The sequence below is a fragment of the Anolis carolinensis genome, chromosome 1 (assembly GCF_035594765.1).
Source record: "Anolis carolinensis isolate JA03-04 chromosome 1, rAnoCar3.1.pri, whole genome shotgun sequence".
Lineage (NCBI taxonomy): Eukaryota > Metazoa > Chordata > Lepidosauria > Squamata > Dactyloidae > Anolis > Anolis carolinensis.
Genome location: NC_085841.1, coordinates 38,246,680 through 38,261,233, shown reverse-complemented (window position 1 = coordinate 38,261,233; position 14,554 = coordinate 38,246,680). Strand labels below are relative to the sequence as shown.

Genomic DNA, 14,554 nt, shown 5'->3' with positions numbered 1-14,554 from the left:
GAGGGTGATTGAAATGTGATTTATATCAAGGGAGCTGTAGGTTTTCAGGTCAGTTGTCTCATTTGAGACATTCACTGATTTGTATCACAAAGCATTAGAACTATAAAGTAAAAACTACAGAAAGTGGTGTTTGGAAGGCACCTAGTACTAAGGTCTTTTTATCCAGTATATAACGTCCCAACTCAAGCATGTAGATTTGACAGCATAAAAAACAGATACTTTAAATTATAGTACATATATAATTACATTAAGTTCAAAAATCTTTTCCAAGGTAATCCTTTTATCACCAGAAAATGACTGTCCAACAATGTTCTGTATCATTTCCCAGTGCCTTGATTGTAGACAGGGATTTCGTAAAGCTATAATGATAGGCAAGAATTCCTTAAAATCCATCAATGATGTCTTCAGAGCTGGTAAAATAGTATTTTCTGGCAAACCTACAAAGTATGAAAGTGTAATGGACACATTAAAAATTCCTCTCACAAGATTTGTTCAAAGAATATCTTATATAACAGATACCCTTTCTAATATGTGCTAACATTTCATATAGCCATGAATAAGGTGCATAAACCTCAACCGCGAATTAAGTGGAAGATAACATGGTGCATGTTACAACAGCTGTAAAGGTGAAAGAAGGCTGCAACAGATTGAGAAGCCACTGTCATCGTGTTAAACACTCCACTGGTTGGGACCCTCACTCTGTGAAGACTGTGTGTTGATCGGCTGTACATTGACCTCCACACATTTTTTAAAAACTTACGCACAGGCCTCTTCCAAGAACTTGAAAGGCCATCATACTCAGACAACGAGGGGTCGCCTAAGCGCATATATATATATATATATATATATATATATATATATATATATATATAAAATCTACATACACACACTAGCTGTGCCCGGCCACGCGTTGCTGGGGCTTAGTCTGGTGGTGTTGGTCAGTCTACATTAGGTTGTATTTATGCTGTGACCTCCACCCTTCTTTAAACTCACACTAGTAGTAGCATTTGAAGTCTGTTACCTTCTTCAATTTTTGTGTTGATTGATAATTGCTTGAGATCCCTGTTGTCTTTGGTTTGTTGTTAATCTGATTCTGCTGAGTGCAGTTTATATTTTTATTGTGGTACAATAGTATTTTTTTTTTTTGCCTGTGTAGGTGTTTATTATTATTGTTGTTGTAGTGGTCATGAAGATTGGATAAGTTAGATGCTAATGTATTGTTTTTTTGGAGGCCCAGTGTATCACTGACTGGCCTCTCAGCCTCAGTGCCTGGCTGCTTCTTGCCTGTGAAGTGTTGATTCTTATTGTTGTTGTTGTCATTGTTATTTTTGTAATTGTTTTTTTGAAGGCCAAGTGTGAATGTAGAGATTGGGGAGGCGGATGAGCACTGAATGGCCTTGCATAGAATCATAGAATCATAGAATAGTAGAGTTGGAAGAGACCACATGGGCCATCTAGTCCAACCCCCTGCTAAGAAGCAGGAAATCGCATTCAAAGCACCCCCGACAGATGGCCATCCAGCCTCTGCTTAAAAGCCTCCAAGGAAGGAGCCTCCACCACGGCCCCGGGGAGAGAGTTCCACTGTCGAACAGCTCTCACAGTGAGGAAGTTCTTCCTGATGTTCAGGTGGAATCTCCTTTCCTGTAGTTTGAAGCCATTGTTCCGTGTCCTAGTCTGCAGGGCAGCAGAAAACAAGCTTGCTCCCTCTTCCCTATGACTTCCCTTCACATATTTGTACATGGAGATCATGTCTCCTCTCAGCCTTCTCTTCTGCAGGCTAAACATGCCCAGCTCTTTAAGCCGCTCCTCATAGGGCTTGTTCTCCAGACCCTTAATCATTTTAGTCGCCCTCCTCTGGACGCTTTCCAGCTTGTCAACATCTCCCTTCAACTGTGGTGCCCAAAATTGGACACAGTATTCCAGGTGTGGTCTGACCAAGGCAGAATAGAGGGGGAGCATAACTTCCCTGGATCTAGACGCTATACCCCTATTGATGCAGGCCAGAGTCCCATTGGCTTTTTTAGCAGCCGCATCACATTGCTGGCTCATGTTTTAACTTGTTGTCCACGAGGACTCCAAGGTCTTTTTCGCACACACTGCTGTCAAGCCAGGCGTCCCCCATTCCGTATCTTTGATTTCCATTTTTTCTGCCGAAGTGAAGTATCTTGCATTTGTCCCTGTTGAACTTCATTTTGTTAGTTTTGGCCCATCTCTCTAGTCTGTCAAGATCGTTTTGAATTCTGCTCCTGTCTTCTGGAGTGTTAGCTATCCCTCCCAGTTTTGTGTCGTCTGCAAACTTGATGATCGTGCCTTCTAACCCTTCGTCTAAGTCGTTAATAAAGATGTCTCAGTGCATGGCTGATTCTTGCCTGTGTAGGTGTTTATTATTAGTGGGTGAGTGGATGGATAGATGAGTGGATGGATAGATAGAGTGGGTGCTCTCCTTGTTTTCTTTATTCCTATGCTGTTCCCTTTTTCTGCTCCGATCTTGAGCTTGCTGATAAGAACACACTGGTCAGAAAGGAGGGTAAATATAACCGGATCAATGGTCTTTCTCTCCCTTTTGCTCTTGGCCTTCCGGGCAGAGAGGGAGGGCTCTTGTCCTTGGCGTTCCTTCGCTTCCCTTCCCTCCCTCCTTCCTTCGTTCAATCCGTCCCAACCTTTCCTGTCTGCGGAGCCATGGAACTGGGTCAGTGGGTTGGATGGCGGGGAAAGGGAGAAGGAAGAGGCCTCTCATTGAAATGCATGGACTCAATGCTATGGGGTGCTGGGATTTGTAGTTTGCATCCAGTCCAACCCCTTTCTTTCTTTTTGTCATGGAGGAAGACCCTACCCAAACCCCTCAGACAGATGGCCATCCGGTTTAGTTGTGTTGTTATAGTCACGATGCATTGTTGTGAGTTTTGTGGGTCCGGATTGTGGTTTTGTGGTGTGGTTGTGTTGTTACAACCGGGAGGCAAGGCTTTTGCGTTGTGTTGCCAAGTTTTGTATTTCTCGGGCGTTTAGTTGTGTGCCAAGTTTCGTATTCCTGGGGCGCTTAGTTGTGTTGTTATAGTCATGATGCGTTGTTGTGATTTTTGTGGGTTCAGATTGTGGTTTTGTGGTGTGGTTGTGTTGTTACAACCGGGAAGGAAGGCTTTTGCATTGTGTTACCAAGTTTTGTATTTCTGGGGCATTTAGTTGTGTTGTTATAGTCATGATGTGTTGTTGTGAGTTTTGTGGGTCCAGATTGTGGTTTTGTGGTGTGGTTGTGTTGTTATAACTGGGAGGCAAGGCTTTTGTGTTGTGTTGCCAAGTTTCGTATTTCTGGGACGTTTAGTTTTGTTGTTATAGTCACTGTGCAAACAACTGTGGCACAGGCGGGAGAGCAAGCCAGCTGCAATTAACTGCAATGAATCACTCTGACCAGGAGGTCATGAGTTCGAGCCCCGCTCGGAGCCTATGTTTGTTTGTCTTTGTTCTATGTTAAAAGGCATTGAATGTTTGCCTATATGTGTAATGTGATCCGCCCTGAGTCCCCTTCGGTGTGAGAAGGGCGGAATATAAATGCTGTAAATAAACAAATAAATAAACTTTATCATTTTATATATAGAGAAGTATAAGCATGAACATGTGTGGTTTCTTTCATACACATTTTCAATTTTTTTAAAGTTTAAAACATAGGCTGAGGTTTGGTCTGGGAAATGTAGCTAGATGACATAGCCATGATTTCTTCTGCCAATCTGATTTATCCAAATCCACTTTAGAAACCAGGCAACCTTAAGATCCAAAGGAGTTCTGAGGCACTGGCTAGAATGGGGCTGAAGGACAATGTATTTAGTTTCCATTCACCAATGAGCTGTGGATGAATGAGCAGTGGCAGAGTCCCCATGAGATGTCCTTGTTGCACTGCAGTTCAGTACAACAACCTTATTCATCATCTTCATCGTTATGATATTGCACCTTGTTGATGGGAAGTTTCCCACTGGTGTAGAAATCGTCTATTGGACAGGTAGCAAGCTGTTTAACCTCAGCAGACTGAAAGCCAAAACCAAGGTCACAACAACATCTGTTATAGAAGTCCAATATACTGATGATAATGTGATCTGTGCTCATTCAGAAGACGACCTACAAGCCAATCTAAACACCTTTGCAGACGCATACAAGAAGCTTGACCTCTCACTGAACATTGAGAAAACCAAAGTGCTCTTTCAACAGGCACCAACCAATCCCTCTGCAATGCCAAAAATACAGCTTAACAATGTAAAGTTAGAAAACGTTGACCATTTCTGCTACCTTGACAGCCATCTCTTCACAAAAAACAACATCAACACTGAAATACAACACTGTATGAGCTCTGTGAGTGAAGTATTTTTCTGAGCGAAGCAGAGTGTTTGAGGTTCAGGACATTTGTAGGGAGGCAAAGATGCTTGTTTATAAAGCTATTGTTTTCCCAACCCTATTGCATGCCTGCGAAACGTGGACCGTCTACAGATGTCACACTCAACTTCTGAAACGATTCCTCAGCGTTGCCTCTGAAAATCCTGCAAATCTCTTGGGAAGACAGACAGACAACTGTCAGCGTACTGAAAAAAAGCAAAGACCACCAGCAATGAAATGATGATCCTCCACTATCAACTCTGATGGACTGGCCATGTTGTTCTAATGCCTGATCACTGTCTCCCAAAGCAGTTGCTCTACTCCCAACTGAAGAATGGAAAGGGGAAGGTTGGTGGACAGGAAAGGAGAAAGATGGCCTTAAAGCCAACCTTAAAAACTGTGGCAGACACTGAGAATTGAGAAGTCCTGGCCCTTGAGCGCTCTAATTGGAGATCAGCTGTGACCAACAGTAATGTGGAATTTGAATAAGAGGAAGGAGAATCAAGCCAACCCTGACCAGGACCATGTTCCATCTGGAAAGTGATGTCCTCACTGTGGAAGAACATGCAGGCCAAGAATAGGTCTCCACAGTCACCTACGGATCCACTACCAAGACCCTACACTGCAGTTCAGTGGTGGAAGAATATAATCTATCAGCACCTCATTTGCCATTAAAATCTTCAGATTTCCTTTGGTTGCTGGAACTACCTGGTTTCATATGTGGAGTTAAGTTTCCAAAAGATACCCATTAAAAAATGAAATATAGGTGGCAGCACATTGTTGGCTAGGAATAGAATATTATATACAGATCAAAACTATCAAAAATAGCAAATCACTCAGCACATTTTTTTATTCTTGTAAAAAATTGTTCACATTTGGAAACAATCTCCACAAATGTTGTTTTGGGGTACATTTGTGGTTGTTGCAATGGTGTAATGAACATAAGTGGGAAATATGAAATGTACATGGCCATAAATGTAACTGAAACAATATAAATACTACACAACATGCCAGCTATAGTTTATGTTTTGTAGGAATGAAATGACAAAGGATAAATATAGGGCAAGGAAAAAAGGACTTGCATTCTTTTTACACAGCACTGATTTGTCTGTCTCTCATGTTGAAATACTCTTGCTATTTAAAAGTTATTTAAAAATACTCTTGCTATTTAAATACTCTTGATAAACTTTCATTTCTGAACTACTCTAATTATATATTATCAAAATTTTAATCTTTAAACATTTGAATTCACTTCCAATAACCACAATTTAAAAATAAATTTTACCTTTTTCAAGAATTTGTATGATTTGAATGAGCCTGTTAACATCTTTTTGGATTAAATCAACATTAAGATTCCAAAAAATGGTGTGTTTCCATCTAAAGAAAAGCTTGGTCCACTCTTCATGAGAATCCCACAACAATTTGCGCAATGCAAGTTCACTTTCAATTTCAGCAAGTTCAGCATTCACCTTTTGAGAATTTCCAGAATGATCTGCATGTGACAGCTTATCCAATGACAGTAATTTCATGCCACTAACAGAGCTGTCAAAAACTGTCTGGTAATTTGAATAGTTTATAATTTTTTCACTAATTACTGCTGCTTCTTCAATGAGGCTTTCAATCATCTCTTTTGCTGTCTTAGGCAATGTTTCACTGAGGAGGAGGACAGGGTTTCTCACCTAAAACAATACATGATAAAATGATCACAATCACACAAATATGAAAATCCACCAAGAGCTATACATGATTTGTCTTCCAATCAAAATATATTTTGTGATACATGCCATAGTGTGGGAAATGCAGCAGCTATTGGTACATTTCAAAAATAAAAATAAATACTAATAAAATTACATTAATTGAGGAGTCGGTTAAATGTTGAATATTTACATAAAACTGTAATTTAAGATAACTGTCCAACTCTGATTAAATCATTATTCTAACCTTCTTCAATGTAAATGTGCTTATGAATCCTTCCAATAATAATAGAGTAAAATAATAAATTTAATAATAACAATAATGCTAGAGTAAAAATCTATATATGTAAAAATCACACCAAATTTGGCCACAAAAGACATAGTCATCTAATCTGTGTCTTTCAAACAAAACAAAAAAACCTATAAAAATAAAGTCCAAATTAGAAGATGTGGAAAAGCCGTTTTTTTCCTGGCTGCCGGTCAGAAGAGTAGGCTCCGCCCCTTTAGGCCCCACCCCCTTTGCCCCAGCAACCCACTCAGCCACAATGACGACAGGCAGAGTTAGGCCTTACTTAAGCCTCTTCCACACTGCTGATAAAATACAGATTATTTGATTTGAACTCAATGATATGACATTGTAGACTTAAGACCCTTCCACATAGCTATATAACCCAGAATGCCAAGACAGATATAATCCACAGTATCTGGGTTATCTTGAGTCCACACTGACATATAATCCAGTTCAGTGTGGATTTTATACAATTGTGTAGAAGGGGCCTCATATAATCTAGTTCAAAGCAAATAATATAAGATAATAAATATAATATATAAACATTACTGTGGTATAATAAAACAGAACAATATAATCTCTATTACCAGGACAGTAAATAAAGAGCAACAATAGGTAAACAGGAATTCCAGACAGGAAACAATCAGGGCCAGCTAACACCTCCCAACAAAGGATTCCTCCAGGCAGAAAGCAGCCAGGCTTTCATGCTACAATGCCATTAAATGCTAATTAAGGTGACTAATTGTAGCAGTCATACTTGCTGCACCAAGACTATTCATTGCCATTCAACCTGGTCAACCAAGGTTTCCACAAGGTAGAAAGCAGCCAGGCTTGCAAGCAGCAAGGCTGTTCAGTGCTGTTCAACCTGGCCAACCAAGATTTCCCCTAGGTAGAAAATCCCCAGGCTTTGAAGCCACAAGGCTACTCCATCCCATTCAACCTGGCCAATGAAGGAAGCCCCTATGTAGAAAGTGGCCAGTCTTTTAAACTGCAAGACTATTAAGTGCAATTCAAGCTGGCCAAACAAAGATTCCCCTACAAAGGAAGTAGCTAGGCTTCAAAGCAACTCTTTGATTGAGGGTGCTACTCCAGCTCACCAAACAAGGATTCCCCTAAGTATAACACAGACAGGCATTGAAGCTGCAGGGCTATTCAGTCCAATTCAACCAAACCAACAAAGGATTATCCTTGGTAGAAGGTAGCCAGGCTTTGAAGCAGTGATACTACTCTGTACTATTGAAGCTGACCAACCAAAGATTCTGCTAGGTAGCAAGCAGCCAGGCTTTGAAGCAGCGAGGCTATTCATTGCAATTCTAGCAGCCCAAAAAACGATTCCCCTAGAACGCAAGTACCCAGCCTTCCAAGCAGCAAGCCTATTCCATTGTATTCCAGTTCACCAAACAAGGATTCCCATAAGAAGAAAACAGCCAGGCTTTTGAGCCTGCAAGGCTATCCACTACTATTCTACTTGGCCAACAAATGATTCCCATAAGCCACAGCAACGCGTGGCCGAACACAGCTAGTAATGAAATAATAATAATAGAGTAAAATAATAAATGTAATAACAATAGTAATAACAGTAAAATAATAAACAAACTGCTAGATTGGCAGAAGCTGGGGCTAACAGTGGGAGCTCACCCCACTCCCTGTATTCGAATAGCTGATCTTTCAGTCAGCAAGTTCAGCAGCTCAGTGGTTTAACCTGCTGTGCCACCAGGGGCTAGAGTAAAATAATTAATTTAATAACAATAACAGGGTAAAATAATACATGTAACCACAATATATAGAATAAAATAATAAATATAACAACAATAACAACAACAACAACAACAATGCAATAATCACCATAGTTTATTTTAACTATGATACAAATTTTGGGGGAAATGCTGTGTGTATATTAATAAGGAAAACTGGGAAAGACTAGCTTGGGAAGGGGGTTGGAAAAAAGGACTGGAAATGGGAAAATGTTGGAAGAAGTGGTTGAAAAGTGGGAAAATGAGGTGGAAAAGGGGTAGCTAGAAAACTAGGACAGATTGGGGTGGGAAGGGGGCAACTGGAGAAGATGGAACGACTGAGGTGTGAAATGGGGCTGGAAATTGGGAAAGATTGGGATGGAAAGGAGGGCTAGAAAAGTGGAAAAGACCCCAGTCTAGAATGAAGGGGGAAGATTGGGAAAACCTGGAGAAATTGGGGTGAGAAAGAGGGACAGCTGGAAAAGATTGGGATGGGGAAAGGAAGATCAAAAAATGAGCAAGACTGGGGTGCAAAAGGGCGGGCTGGAAAGGTGGAAAGACTGGAGTGGGGAGGGGGCAAGTGAAGAAGTGGAAAGGATTGGGGTGAGAAAGAGGGACTGGGAAAGTGGGAAACTGATGTGGGACAAAGGCAAGACTGAAATGCGAAAGAGAGGCTGGAACCTGGGAAAGGCGGGGATGGAAAGGGAGATGGAAAAGTGGGAGAGAGGGGCTGGGGATAGTAAAGACTGGGTAGGAAGGGGAGGTGAGGGAGAAACAAAGAAAGATGTGCGCGGAGTGACGAAGAAGCAGAAAGAGATGCGTAGGGCAAGGGAGAAGCAGAGAAAGGCGTGCACAGGGCGAGGGAGAAGAGAAAAGCACACATGAGGTGAAAGAGGAGAGAAAGGCATGCACTGAGTGAGGAAGAAAGAGAGAAAGGTGTGCGCAGGGCGAGGGAGAAGCAAGGCATGCATGGGGAGAGGGAGAAAGAGAAAGGAGATCTGGGTCACTGTGTGGAGAGGTGAGGGTCCTGACAGGAAGGTGTGGGGCTGAAAGAAGCCCTTCTTTCAGTTCCACACCTTCCCACCAGGACCCTCACCTGAGTATGTCGAGAGAGGCTTTTTCATCCTAAAAAGGGCTGAAAAACTCATCTTATACTCAGGTATATATGGTACTTGTGGTCATAATTTCAGACTTTCCCCCCATCCAACCTCTGCTGGTTTCATCTAACCTGATCGTGAGTGGAGCTATCAGCCACTAGCTCTATATAGCCAATCCACCTGTCTCTGGAGCTCAGTCTCTGATGAAACAGAAGATGAGCTAGTGTTTGAAGTGGGGATCAGTGTTGACTGGTTATAGACAAGTGTTTCTTTTTGTGTGTTTGTGACTGTGAGCCCTTTTTGAGCACATGATCTTAGAAGCTCTTGCCAATTCACTGATTGGGTTGGGTGCAGTGGTATGTGCCATTAGCTCTGTATAGCTGCTGCATGACTCTGAAGTTCAGTATCTGAGGAGAAAGATCAACTTGTGTTTTGGGAATTAAACCTGATTGTTTGTCTACACTATTTGTTGGTTTGCATGTATGTCTAAAGGGGTAGGTCTTCTACTGTCAATAGTCTGGAGACAGGCAAGGAACAAAGAAAAAGAACTCCTCAATACCATTTCTGCCTCAGTCTTCTTCCCAAAGGAAAATAGTACTCTAACTGGTGAAAACAGAAGAAATTATGAAGAGAACTGTAGCCTGGAATAGGTAAAGAGCTAAAGAAGGAATACCTAGCTACACTAAATGTATGCTAAAGAATGATATAGATGCTTGCAAGTAATGATGACGGTATTTATTTGTGTCCTGCTTTTCCCTCAAAATTAGGACTCATAGTGGCTCATATTTTATAAGAACAATTCAAATAAGACACAGGATTAATTTGTACTGTTATGGGATAGGGACCTATGATGTGGGTATCCAGCTTCAACACCAACGATGATGCAGAAAATGGTGAGTGGAAAGCCATACCTGATTCCCCACTTTAAGAGAAGGTTTGTGGAGCCTCTTAGCACCTGCAAATTGCTAATACTCTTATTTGGCCAAGACCAATTTCACTCAGAAGTGGGCCTTTTTGGTGGCTGCTCTGACTCTGGAACTTCCTCCATAGTGAGACAAGGATGACCTCATTCCTGCTTGCCTTTTTCAGGCATGTGAAAACAGGGGCTGTTTCCTGGGGCTGGGAGGAGTGGGGTTTCAGGAGTTGGGGGGGGGGCTGTGTAGTTGTTAACTGTAGTTGTAATTCTATTTTAATTGTTGTGCTTCGTGACACAAAGATTTATTTTTTAAAAAATTACATTCATATTTACATGTACATGTTTTGTTTTAAATGTGTATTGTGTCATGTTTGCAGCAGCCTTAAGTCCTATACCGTGTTTTCCCGAAAATAAGACAGTGTCTTATATTAATTTTTGCTCCCAAAGATGCTCTAGGTCTTATTTTCAGGGGATGTCTTACTTTTCCATGAAGAAGAATTCACATTTATTGTTGAACAAAAAAATGAACGATGTATTGTTGAAGGCTTTCATAGCCGAGATCACAGGGTTGTTGTATGTCTTTCGGGCTGTGTGGCCATGTTCCAGAAGTATTCTCTCCTGACGTTTCGCCCACATCTATGGCAAGCATCCTCAGAGGTTGTGAGGTATACCTCCATACCTCACAACCTCTGAGGATGTCTGCAATAGATGTGGGCGAAACGTCAGGAGAGAATACTTCTGGAACATGGCCACACAGCCCGAAAGACATACCACCCCAAAAAAGAACATTTATTATATACTGTACAGTAGTTGTCATCACAAACCAGCATAACCAGACAAACTGTGAATCCTATCAAGAATTTCTTGTTACTACCATTATTTCCATGTACAACAAACTATGGTATGTGCATTTACCAATCCTTTATGCTCTTTGGTGGGCATGCTTCCAAACAAAAACTTTGCTAGGTCTTACTTTTAGGGGAGGCCTTATATTTAGCAATTCTGCAAAACCTCTACTAGGTCTTATTTTCTGGGGATGTCTTATTTTAGGGGAAACAGGGTATCAGGAGAAGGACAGGATAAAACTTTTTTAAAAAAAACCTCATTTCTTAATAAGAAAGTTAAATGCACAGCTGCTGTGGTCTCATTCTTCTGCAAATACTAAGATTGCATAATTTTTTCTATCATGGTAACTTACTTTGTTCTTATATTCCCTCATTTCAGCCTGCAGATTGTCAATATATTCTCCTAAGCCTTCACTGAATTTTATAATATGATCATCCTTCATTTTTTCACAAATGAGAACAGTTGATTGAAGATTCTGGAGTGTGCGCACAATGGTCTGATACAGAGCTAGTTGCTGAATTGGAAGAAAAATGTCATAGTCTTTTGCAATATAGTAGAGTTCAGAAAGACTATTATACTGCGTGTTTATTTTGGGTAGATCTGTGGAAATTTCTTGGAGGTATTGCAGATGCTCAATAAATCCATCCACCGTTGTCAGTTCTTTGCTCAGCTTTGCAAGTGCTGTTCTGGTGATCTACATAAAATGAAATATTAATGATATATTTAGATATATTAAATCTATAAAAAAATCCACAGAAATGTGCATGTAAAACTTTGTGATAGGCCTCCTAAGAGGATATAGACAGGACTGTGAGGCACTTAAGAGGTGAGGAATGAGATTTCTAAGAAGGAATTTGTGTCAGGCAGGGAATTTTGGAACAGGAAGATACATCATTCTTTGTCAACTTTGTCACCAAAAGTATCGTTTGTGCCATTAAGAAAGACATTTATGAAGTTTCAAGACAAAAGGCTCTGGTACTGCCAGATTGAGGAGACCCTGACCAAGGTGTGCTGTCAATATCGAGCACCCTTAACAAAAAGGAATGCATAGTTCACCATGAAAAGGATTTAGTTTTCCAAGGGCAAAGGGCCAAAATGAATTTCAGCAGCGCCCTTCTCTCTATATCAGTGGTTCTCTACCTGTGGGTCCCCAGGTGTTTTGGCCTTTAACTCCCAGAAATCCTAACAGCTGATATACTGGCTGGGATTTCTGGGACTTGAAGGACAAAACAGGCCATCAATCAGACTAAGTCATGGACAAAAGAATAAGATGCTCTGCCACTTCGAATAGACATTTTTGGACTCCGCCATTGTTTGTTCTGCTTGACAGTGGACCTGGGGACTTGCTACCCTTTGTCCCAACATTCTGGATTTAGCATTTGCCTAATCCCACTATTTGCTCACCCCAGACATTCATTGTTTCTCAGATTCCTTCCTAAGCATCCAGAGACGGGTACAACATCCTGGAAAACTTCTCTGCCCAAGAGACACCCCCAACAGCTGATTAGAGGCCCCAGGGTTTTCCCACCCGGCTGGGAGGGAATCCCCAGCCGCATCATCGGGGCCTGAGCATATTATAGTGCGCACTTCCTGAGCCCACCAGGAGGGGAGGTGGCACCAGTTGGCTTTCAATGCTCAACCAATCAGGGACAGGGCAGGGAATTCCAAAACTTGGCAATGTTAATGTATGGTATTTCTTCTGTATAAAATTTACTGTGTCTCTCATAATGGTTATGCTTGTACCATTTGGGCAGGAGCTCTACAAGCATCCATTATTGGGCAAAAATTGCAGTAAAGACTCTGTCGTTTGCCTTCAACTGGGGGGGGGGGGGGGGTCCTGATCTCTTCCAGATTTCTCCAGGGAACAGGCCCTCACTTTCTGTTGCCCTTAGAAATCTAAATTTCAACTTCACTGTGATCTCCTCATTCCCAGAACTTCTTTGGTTGCATTTCAGTGGCTCCTTTCGGGGTGAGAAAGGTGGGGTATAAATGGGGCAAATAAGTAAATAAATAAATATTCTTTTATTCCACTTCCTATGTTCCCTCCCCCCCCCCCCCCCCCCGCCCATCTGTCACACAGCTTCCCTAACCCCTCAATTCTTACTTCTTGTTTATAAGACAGCAGCAGTTTGGTTTTAAAAAAAAAAATTGGGGCATGTTGTACATGCTCCAGAGTGAAGCTATTATCATAGCACTATATTTATTTCCTCACTATACTTCTGGAGCATGTGAGATCAGCTGAAGGAAATGAAAATGCAAGGTATGCCTACAACTTTCTCCACATTATATCTCATTTGTTCCAAAGTTAAAGAAGAAAAAGAGAAGATACTGTCCTTTGGGAAAACTAAGTGGAGAGGGAGGAAGAAACAATTGGTTGTGATGGGAACAAGAAATGTGATCCATGATTTTCAGTTACTGATCCAGCTTTAACAATGTCACTCTTCCAATGCTATAAAAGTCACCATGCAACTATTTTGTTTGCTCTCCCTGCCTATTTTCTATGAGAAAAAAGGTGGAATAAACAGCTGGAAGACATGGAAGGATTACACATGAATTACAGTGAATCTATATAAAAATCATAACTGAATTCATGTGACTGCCCAATAAAATAATCATCTAGACATATCTTGGAAGCAGGAGAAAGAACTACTGATTAATGATTGGAGAAGAAAATTAGTCAAATATATTCAAATGGCCAAGATCTCCAATGGTATAAGGGGAGGAAACAAAAAAGAGTTTGCTAGAAAATGGAGACTTGCCTTTGAGTATTTGAAAAAGAAGACAAAAATAGATTTTGAAATAACCATACAGGGAATTTATTAGTGTAATGATAAAGACAGATTTTTTATTAATACTAGTCCAATTGGTGTTGTAAACTGGCATAAAATGGGGTTTTGAATCCAGGGCTAATTGCGTTGGGCAAGGTAATCTGGACGAACGCTTGGGCTCTTGTTGGGAATTTCCTGAAGACGGGTGTGTTTCGCTTGCTGAATACGTAAGTTACCAAGGACACTGGGCATAGACGGCGGGAGGAACTGTGTGGGCTTTTGTTGTGCAACCTGTGTTTAATCTTATTAGCTTGGACCTCCGTCGTCTTCTTGACGGACATTAATTGCCTACTCTGGATTGACGCTGGACAGACTGACTGACTACGACCTCGGACTACCCCTTCTGTGGCTTTCGGTGGAATTGGTGAACTAAAGACCTCTGTACCTGGCTTTCGACCTCGGACCAGACTGGGACCCTGCTGACCGTTGTTTCCCTGATTGATGTGCTTGGATCCGGATCCCGTTTGTTGCACGGAGGAGTAACAACCTTAGTTACTCATTTGCAGCTTTCGAGTAGCAGAGAGGAATCTGCTGCCAGCTTTTTATGTTTCTTTGAGTCTTTGTTTATCAACTTTTGTTTGTTTAAATTGCCGGGCTGAAGTAAGCATTTTTTGTTTAACCCGGATTAAACTCCCGTTTAATCCGGTTTATCTTTTGAACCGCTTTAGGTATCAGCGGAGTCTTTTTTGTGTATCTTTTACACTGAAGGCAAGTGTTTGCCTAGTCCTTTGTTTCATACGGACACTTTTTAGTTCTGTAACTTTAATAAACTGTGTTGAACTTTATCTGGTG

The 14,554-nt window shown here is 41.2% G+C and overlaps 1 protein-coding gene across 8 annotated transcripts in view; it reads right to left on the bottom strand.

The window, feature by feature from the left end:
• Nucleotides 1–14,554, bottom strand: part of dnah14 (dynein axonemal heavy chain 14) — a 362,578-nt gene that overhangs the window by 236,265 nt on the left and 111,759 nt on the right. For 7 of the 8 annotated variants that reach the window (XM_062972594.1, XM_062972581.1, XM_062972591.1 and 4 more), the window contains 3 exons: nucleotides 11,287–11,628; nucleotides 5,645–6,038; nucleotides 247–437 (listed from right to left, as the gene is read on the bottom strand). In XM_062972594.1, coding sequence (XP_062828664.1) covers nucleotides 247–437; nucleotides 5,645–6,038; nucleotides 11,287–11,628 — 927 coding nt within the window. The remainder of the gene's footprint in view (nucleotides 1–246; nucleotides 438–5,644; nucleotides 6,039–11,286; nucleotides 11,629–14,554) is intronic. The other variant, XM_062972601.1, reaches the window with a different exon arrangement.